This window comes from Chrysemys picta, chromosome 25, assembly GCF_011386835.1.
Source record: "Chrysemys picta bellii isolate R12L10 chromosome 25, ASM1138683v2, whole genome shotgun sequence".
In the NCBI taxonomy this organism is placed as follows: Eukaryota; Metazoa; Chordata; order Testudines; family Emydidae; genus Chrysemys; species Chrysemys picta.
In genome coordinates, this window is record NC_088815.1 from 13,925,105 (window position 1) to 13,933,564 (window position 8,460).

At 56.6% G+C, this 8,460-nt stretch overlaps 1 protein-coding gene across 1 annotated transcript; it reads left to right on the forward strand.

Annotated features, from left to right (window-relative positions):
* The first annotated feature begins 337 nt into the window (after positions 1-337).
* BABAM1 (BRISC and BRCA1 A complex member 1) lies at positions 338-7,646 on the forward strand. Its single transcript, XM_005278932.5, has 9 exons — positions 338-471; positions 1,256-1,583; positions 1,859-1,917; positions 2,444-2,564; positions 2,975-3,053; positions 4,252-4,276; positions 4,958-5,087; positions 5,736-5,822; positions 6,810-7,646. The coding sequence occupies exons 2-9, from the start codon at positions 1,308-1,310 to the stop codon at positions 7,008-7,010; spliced, it is 978 nt and encodes a 325-aa protein (XP_005278989.2). The 5' UTR covers positions 338-471; positions 1,256-1,307; the 3' UTR covers positions 7,011-7,646.
* The last annotated feature ends 814 nt before the right edge of the window (positions 7,647-8,460 follow it).

Below are 8,460 nucleotides of genomic sequence, written 5' to 3' on the forward strand. Positions count from 1 at the left end.
GCCCCCGGGAGTCCCAGTCATGGCCCAGGCACCCATTGTGCTAGGGGCTGTACAAATAGAACAAACAATCCCTGCCCCCAGCGGGTATTGACCACAAGCTGAAGTTTATGGCTGTCTGCAAATTAGCCGGTGGAATAATGTACATACAATGGCACCTATGGAGCTGGGAAGCACTTGGTAGCCACCCGTGTTGTGGGTGGGGGAGAGGATTTAGGGCTATATGCAAATTTGAGAAAATATGCATGTCAGAGATATGCTAATAGACATGCAAATTGCGATGCGCCACGAGGGTAGGTCTGTGCATGGGGGGGGGGTGATTGGCGAGCACAAGGAGTGGGGGCGGGGCTGGGTTCGCCACTGGCTCGGGGGCTGCGAGGGAGGCCCAGGAAACTACATCTCCCAGCGGCCCTAGCGCTGGCGGCGCCCAGGCTACTTCCGGGTTGCGGATCGCTGCGGGAGAGGCAGGCCGGAGTGAGCAGCGACCGGCCGGGCCAGGGGGGCCAGGCTGGGGGGGAGCGATGGGATGGGGGACTGTGATGAGGGGGCTTGGGCTGGGCGGGGGGGAGCGATGGCGGGACCGGGGTGGGATGGGGGGACTGGGTTGGGGGGAGCGATGAGGGGGCTTGGGGTGGGCGGGGGGGGAGCAATGGGGGGACTGGGTTGGGGGGAGCGATGGGGGGACTGGGTTGGGGGGAGCGATGGGGGGGCTGGGATCGGTTGGGGGAGCGATGGGGAGACCAGGGTGGGATGGGGGGGGGTGATGAGGGGGTTTGGGGTGGGTGGGGGGGAGCAATGGGGGGACTGGGTTGGGGGGAGCGATGGGGGGACTGAGATGGGCTGGGGGGAGCAATGGGGGGGCCGGGGTGGGTTGGGGGGTGCGATGGGGAAACCGGGGTGGGATGGGGGGGTTGGGGGGAGCGATGGGGGGACTGAGATGGGCTGGGGGGAGCAATGGGGTGGCCGGGGTGGGTTGGGGGGAGTGATGGGGGGGCCTGGGATCGGTTGGGGGAGCGATGGGGGGACCGTGATGGGCTGGGGGGAGCGATGGGGAAAACAGGCTGACTGACTTGGGTGCTGGGGACCCCTACCCAAAGGCCAGATCCCGATGCCCTCCCAGCAGCAAGCCATAGGGAGGGGAGGGGAGAAAGTCCCGCCAGGCCCCGTCTAGCCCACTCCGGCCAGTGGAGGGCTGTACACGGGGTTGTCTGTGCAGCATCCCTGCACCGAGCCGCTTATCTCCCTCTGCCTGAACCAGGGAGCCCTGTGCTGCATCCAAGCTGGAGTCGCCTGTGGAGCGCAGCAACCTCATGGACACCTCGGAGCCCGGGAGCGCCGCCGAGGAGGAGGAGGAGAAGGTGACGGAGCAGAGGCCCAGAACCCGCTCCAACCCAGAGGGGGCTGAGGACCGAGCCTTGAGCGCGCAGGCCAGCGTGGGGAACCGCAGCGAGGGGGAAGGAGAGGCGGCTAGTGCCGATGACAGCCCGCAGAGCGCTGCCACGCCCAACGGCAAAGACTGGCAGGTCCCGGCACAGCCCACGGAGTTCCAGGTCAAGACACCCAGGGTGAACTGCCCTGAGAAAGTGGTGAGTGCCAGTGTCACACTCCTGGCCTGCCTTCCGTTGGGTGGATCTCCTGCATTCTCTGCCAAGGCCCTTCTGCTGGGAGAGAGTCCGCGCCCAGGTCGCTGAGCCGAATGGACCCGATTTAACCCTGCACCCTTCTTTTGGCCGTGTGTGTGTTTAAACGTTGCCACTCAGCCGGGCCGTGGGAGCTAGTGGTCAATATAAAGCCGAAGCTCCCGGTGTGATGGGCTCATGAATGACATGAGATGCTAATGCTGCTGTTTTCTTTAATGCAGATCATCTGCTTAGACCTCTCTGAGGAAATGTCTCTGCCCAAACTAGAATCCTTTAACGGGTGAGCAGCTGCTGTCTGTCGGTCAGTGTTTTGTGAATGCCGTCCATGCACTCTAGCAGACAGGGCACCGGCCTGGGAGCCAGGAGATCTGAGTTCTGTTCCCACCTTTGTCACAAACTCCCTGGGCAAATTGCTTCCCTTATCAGTGCCTCAGTTTCCCCACTTGTGAAATGGGGCTAATGATACTGACCCTCCTCTTGTAAAGTACTTGGAGGTCTATGGATGACATGGCCTCATGGGCATGGTGAGGAAAGGCATGGGTGATGGCGGGGTCCAGGTGTCAGGCCAATGTTCAAAGCATCAGACAGTGCAGCCTGGAAAATAGGGAGGGAGAGATGTTAAAGTGAGCCAGAGGGAAGAGGCAGAGAGGTGTTGAGACCCAGTTTGGATCAGCCCTGCGGATCAGGGGCTGAGACTCCTTCAACGCCCCCTTAAGGATGTGATGCATGGATCCTGGGGGAGGAGGGGGATGGGAAGGTGTTAGACAGTCGCTTGACCTTGGTGTGCTCTCTCGCTTGCTCTGTAGATCCAAAACCAATGCTCTGAACATCTCCCAGAAGATGATTGAGATGTTTGTGAGGACGAAGCACAAAATCGACAAATGCCATGAGTTCGCTCTGGTGGTGGTGAACAATGATGCCACCTGGGTGAGTGAGACCCCCGCAGGCCTGGCACTTTCCTTTCGGGTACCGAGGAGCAGCCAGGCTGCAGCTGTCCAAGCAGCCATCTAGTTGGGTTTTCCAGGAAAAACAGGAGACGAGCCCCAAATTCCTAGCTTATAGAAGAAGTAGAAAAAAATTGAAAACAGTGATCTCAACCCCCCCTGGCAGGCCTTTATCCATCACAGAAAATACCCAGGGGCAAGCCTTGGGTATCATCTTTCCAGATCACCTTTAATAGCCTCTCTCACAACAGGACCTAGGGAACCCATTGTGAGACTGGGGATCCCGTTGTGCTAAGCACTGAACAGATATATTTCTCCTGGCACCACCATCCTGGTGTGATTCCAGAGGGAGTCTCTGTCGCTTTCCTTTAACATCCTTGTCTTGTCTCTTAGCTCTCCGGTTTCACCTCTGACCCCAGAGAAGTGTGCAGCTGCCTGTATGACCTGGAAACCGTGGTCTGCAAGTCATTCAGTATCCTTTGCTGGGGGGTGGGGAGTGGGGTCTGTGCTGTAGATGAATGGGCCTGAGATCCTTCTTGCCTTCCGATCCCCCAAAGCCACTAGTCGCCCGTGAACAGCGTGACATTGGCCTTCATAGAATCATAGAAGATTAGGGTTGGAAGGGACCTCAGGAGGTCATCTAGTCCAACCCCCTGCTCAAAGCAGGACCAATCCCCAGATTTTTACCCCAGATCCCTAAGTGGCCCCCTCAAGGATTGAACTCACAACCCTGGGTTTAGCCGGCCAATGCTCAAACCACTGAGCTATCCCTCCCCCCCTTCAAAACAGGGCTTGCGAGCCCTGCAGCCGCGGAGTCTTTTGGCAATGTGCACGTGCAGATTCTCAGCCCCTTGACTTTCTAGGAAGCTTAGAGCCCAACTCAGGCCTGACATCAGGAACTTCCCAGATCCTGAGAGAGTGAATCCTATTCTGGGAACAAAGGACTGGGTTGTAACGGGTTTATTTCATGAAGTGTGTGTATGATCTGGGGGATCCTTTGATATTTCTGTTATTTGCTGTTTTGCCAGAAGATGGCAGCAGATCTCCGTGTAAACCAGTGCTGCTTGTAGGGAACAAGTGCAGAGAGATCACAGACATCCCTCCTGGTGTGGTGACTCAGCTGAGCAGGACTGCAGTCAGTGCTCATGCACCCTAGGAAGGATGGTGCAGTGGTTAGGGGCACTGTCCCGGGTCTCTGAAGACCTGGGCTGAGTTCTTTTTTCTGCCATAGACACACTGGCAAATCACTCCTCTCTGTGCCTCGATTCCCCACCTGTCCCATATGACTAGTAGCCCTGCCCTGGGAGGATAAATACATTAAAGGTTATGAGATGCTCACCTACGCTGGTAGCAGGTCACCTAGGATAGATGGAAAACTCAGCATTTTATTTGGGAGTAGTCTGCCTGCCCTACTAAATACGTGTAGATGTTCCAGCCCGTCCCCATCCCCTCTGTCTGTCTCTAGAGTGTGACCGATCAGAAATGTCTGACTGCTTATCACTCACAGTAGCTCCCAGAGGTCCCCCCAGCTCGGGCCCCATGGTGCTAGGTGCTGCACAAACCAAGTGCCACGCCAAGTGACCCCAACGAGCTCACCAGCTAAAAACACCTAAAGGCATCTGGAAGGGCCGCGTGTGTGTAAGGACAAGTCCTTATCTCTCGGACCCTAGATCTCGAAGGCCTCTTCAATCTCATGTAAGTTTGCTGCTCCGTGGAAGGCAGAGATTACAAATATTGCTTTTATAGTTGCATTGCCCCTTTGGTCTGAGCGGTTTAGCCAATGTCCAGGGCCTTGTTTCCATTAGGATGAGAAATCAGTTATACGAATCAGGTCTCGTTCTTGGTGTATTCTTGCTGATTTAAAAAAAAAAAAGTCCTGTTTCCATGAACACAGTAGAAACAAACAGCAGCAGGCAACTTCTTTGCTGAGAGATCCCCAGGTCTGCCACTCCAGCGAGCTCTGTGCCCAAGAAACTCTCTCTCTGCTTCCTCTCTGGGTCCTGCTCAGAACTCCTCCTGCTGGGCTTCTCCAAAACACACAGGCTGCAAGGGATGTCCTAGTCCTTGTATCCACAACCAGGGAAACCCCTCCGACCATGGAGCTTAGCTCTTATCTGCCATGCAGCCCCATTGTCTGCAGCTGTTTTTACTGCATGTTGTTTGCTCTTTCTGTAGAACCTGAAAGCAGATGCTTGGCCCATTGGCTTTAACAGAGTCTGTGGTCATTTCTGGAGCCAAGATTCACCTGCTGGCAGCCATTGGCCCTTCCAGCATAACCGTAGCTGTGTATGTGCTTATTTAGCAACCCGACCCAGCGGCGTCGTGAGCGCGCGTGCTGGTATTTCTGAACCGCGTTCTTTCTCTTTAATGGCACAGACAGCAGAAGATTGAGCTGCCAGTGACGGAAAACATCCAGACAATCCCGCCTCCCTATGTGGTCAGGACCATCCTGGTGTATAGCCGGCCGGCCTGTCAGCCTCAGTTCTCCATGACAGAGCAGATGAAGGTAGGTGCTTCCTGGTTTTCCTACTCGTTGGCCAGAAAGCAGCGTTCCAGTGCTGCTGGATTACTGTCCGGGGCGGGCGGCTGTCAGAGGTGCTGGGCACCCTCATTGGAATCAAGAACCTTTGTGAATCAGGCCATAAACCCCTGCAGTTCTCAAGATCCAATAGTGCCTGCTAGGGCCTGACCCCAAAGCCGAGTCTTCTCACGTGCTTGCTATGGGGGGAGATGGTGGGGCTGGATGGCTCAGGCCAGATAACAGGGAGTAGTTTGCATCCAGCCCAGGTCAGCAGCAATGGCCATATGATGGGCTGTTTGGAATGAGCTTAGTCTCGGCTCGGTTCCCAGCCGACTGGCAATCATGGCACAAAAGCCACCGCTGCAGCCAGCACCAATCGGCCACGGAACCAAGGCTTTAAGTGGACCAGGGACACCAGTCTTACCTTAGAGATGAAGGGGTCCCATCAGGAGGGTGGGTGAGGCACAGGGCGGGTGCACTGCTCCTTGCTATACCCAAAGATCTCAAGCGCCGCATCGGTTAGGTTGGTACCTTTCCCCCCCAGCCATTTACCCTGGGATTCGGCTTTGCCGTGGAACCTGCTAATCAGACTCTACAGTGAGAAGGAATGTTCTTTTTTCCCCTTCTCTACAGAAAATGCTTCAGTGCCCTTATTTCTTTTTTGACGTGGTTTATATCCACAATGGTGCCGAGGAGAAAGAGGACGAGACGAGCTGGAAGGTGAGAGCCCCATGGGATCCGTAGCGTGACCCACCCTCTCTTGTCTGAATCCTCCCCATTCCATCAGACATCGCTTCAGGCACGGACAAGGCTCTGCCATCCCCGTCTGTCCTGGGCCGTTCCGTGCACGTCCTCTCAGCGGTTAAGATCCATCGATTTTTTTCCTTCCCCGAGAGCTGGTTGATGGAGATGTTCTTTCAGTCGGCCCCTTTTGTGTGTACCTTCAGCTGCCCAGTGGCGATGCCTGTCATGGCAGACACGCTGGCTCCATTCTTAGCATGTGGCCCAGCGATCCCCAGAAAAGGAAAATGGCAAACATTCGAGGTAAAAGCTTAGGACATCAACTGAGGACAGAGCCAGTATTTGGGTGTCTCTCTGAGTGTGTGTCTGGACCCACTCTCTGTTTTAATAATCTCTAGGAATAGGACTGCAGCATCTGAACAGTGTCTCAAGTCCAACGCTTATTAACTTCTCAACTGCTGCTGGGGCCCTGGTATTACAATGGTCTAGGCCCGAACACTGTTGCATATTTGTGCTGTAATATCTAGGCCCAACGGGGTTCCATGTGCGGTTTAAACCGTTGGGCTGACTCTGATATTGACCTGTGGGATTGGTATTTCACTGGTAAATGGCCAGTTCAAATCCAGCCTCGGTTAGTACCGTTCTTACTGAGCAAGTGTTGGCATCACAGTAGGCATCAGCTCGTGATCAGATTGTACGTTTCTAGTGCCGTCTGCCTGAGGATCACATCCAGGTGCTAATGAGTTAATGTTAATGAATTAAACCCCATGGCATCCCAGAGGTCAGCCCGCAGTAACGCCCATTTAACTGATAAGGCAACCGAGGCCTGGCACAGAGTGACTTGCTTGGAGTCCCACAGTGGGTCAGTGGCAAACCCACGTCTCCTGACCCCAGCAGTGTGCTTTAGCCAGCCCTCGTCTCGGGCTCAATGCCGGATTGTAACTGGGCTGTTCTGTTCCTTGCCAGGAGATGTACACTTTTTTCAGCAACCTGGACACCAAAGGCACCAATTACAAATATGAAGTGTCTGTGACAGGCCCTGCTGTGGAGCTGCACAACTGCATGGCTAAGCTCCTAGCCCATCCCCTTCAGAGGCCCTTCCAGACCCACGCCTCCTACAGCCTGCTTGAGGAAGAAGAGCCAGCAGAAATTGAAGCCACTGTGTAATAAATGATCCTTCAAGTGCCCAGTTCTACCTACCAGTGTTGCATAATTCAGGAGGCCTCTTCTCACTGCAAGGTGTCTTTTGCACTGGGTACTGATGAGCCAAAAGTCTTGTAACCGTTTTTTTCGTTTAACGGCCCATAGAATTGCTGCCTCTGTCAGGCAGAGCTCTAGGAAAACTGTTCATCCAATGAACTCTCTTCATAAAGCTGCCTGTATGAATTGCCTTTAATATTTTGTTGTTGCCAGTTAAAAGATCGGATCTTTGCATCACAAGATAAAGCTCGTGACAGTGGCTTTAACTGGCTGGACGACTTTCTGCCTCTCTGCGTGTCCAGGGGTTTCACTGGCCAGACCAGACGTGTTGTGTTTTAAATAGTTGCAAGGAACACAAATGGGCTTTTCCGTGTTACAGGTGTGTGTTTGCTGGGTTGGCCAGCTCCCGCCTATGTTAATTTCCACACCCTGGCGCAGCCTGGGCTTTTGATGGGCCGCCCCCACCAGGACTAAGGGCCATGCTGGTGGTTTTACGGGGCATCCTAAGGGGTCGGCCGGTCGCGGGAAATGATGGTTTAAACAAAAAGCTTTGCAAAAAACTGCCTTGGAGCCAAATCAGGTGAATAAAAGGATGAAAGGAAACTTTCAGGGCCAGGGTCTCTGGCTCGTTGTCTTGTTTTAAGCCCAGGTCCCTCCCGTCCCCTGCTGCAGCCCCTGGGCTTAGACCAGCGCCTCCCTGGGGACCCCCCTGCTGCAGCCCCTGGGCTTAGACCAGCGCCTCCCTGGGGACCCCCCCTGCTGCAGCCCCTGGGCTTAGACCAGCGCCTCCCTGGGGACCCCCCCTGCTGCAGCCCCTGGGCTTAGACCAGCGCCTCCCTGGGGACCCCCCTGCTGCAGCCCCTGGGCTTAGACCAGCGCCTCCCTGGGGACCCCCCCCTGCTGCAGCCCCTGGGCTTAGACCAGCGCCTCCCTGGGGACCCCCCCTGCTGCAGCCCCTGGGCTTAGACCAGCGCCTCCCTGGGGACCCCCCCCCTGCTGCAGCCCCTGGGCTTAGACCAGCGCCTCCCTGGGGACCCCCCCCCTGCTGCAGCCCCTGGGCTTAGACCAGCGCCTCCCTGGGGACCCCCCCTGCTGCAGCCCCTGGGCTTAGACCAGCGCCTCCCTGGGGACCCCCCCTGCTGCAGCCCCTGGGCTTAGACCAGCGCCTCCCTGGGGACCCCCCCTGCTGCAGCCCCTGGGCTTAGACCAGCGCCTCCCTGGGGACCCCCCCCCCTGCTGCAGCCCCTGGGCTTAGACCAGCGCCTCCCTGGGGACCCCCCTGCTGCAGCCCCTGGGCTTAGACCAGCGCCTCCCTGGGGAATCCCCCCCCCCCCATGCGCGCGAGCGGCCGCGCCTTCGCCCATTGGCTGGGAGGGAGAAGCCGGGTCGGCCAATGAGGAGCGGGCGCGCAGGCGCA

What these genes read in the sequence shown, in the direction of transcription:
- BABAM1 (XM_005278932.5), top strand. Translation starts at nt 1,308, where the DNA reads ATGGACACCTCGGAGCCCGGGAGCGCCGCCGAGGAGGAGGAGGAGAAG. An exon ending in AAACTAGAATCCTTTAACGG is followed by an intron (nt 1,918 to 2,443) that starts GTGAGCAGCTGC and finishes CTTGCTCTGTAG; the next exon opens with ATCCAAAACCAATGCTCTGA. An exon ending in TGAACAATGATGCCACCTGG is followed by an intron (nt 2,565 to 2,974) that starts GTGAGTGAGACC and finishes CTTGTCTCTTAG; the next exon opens with CTCTCCGGTTTCACCTCTGA.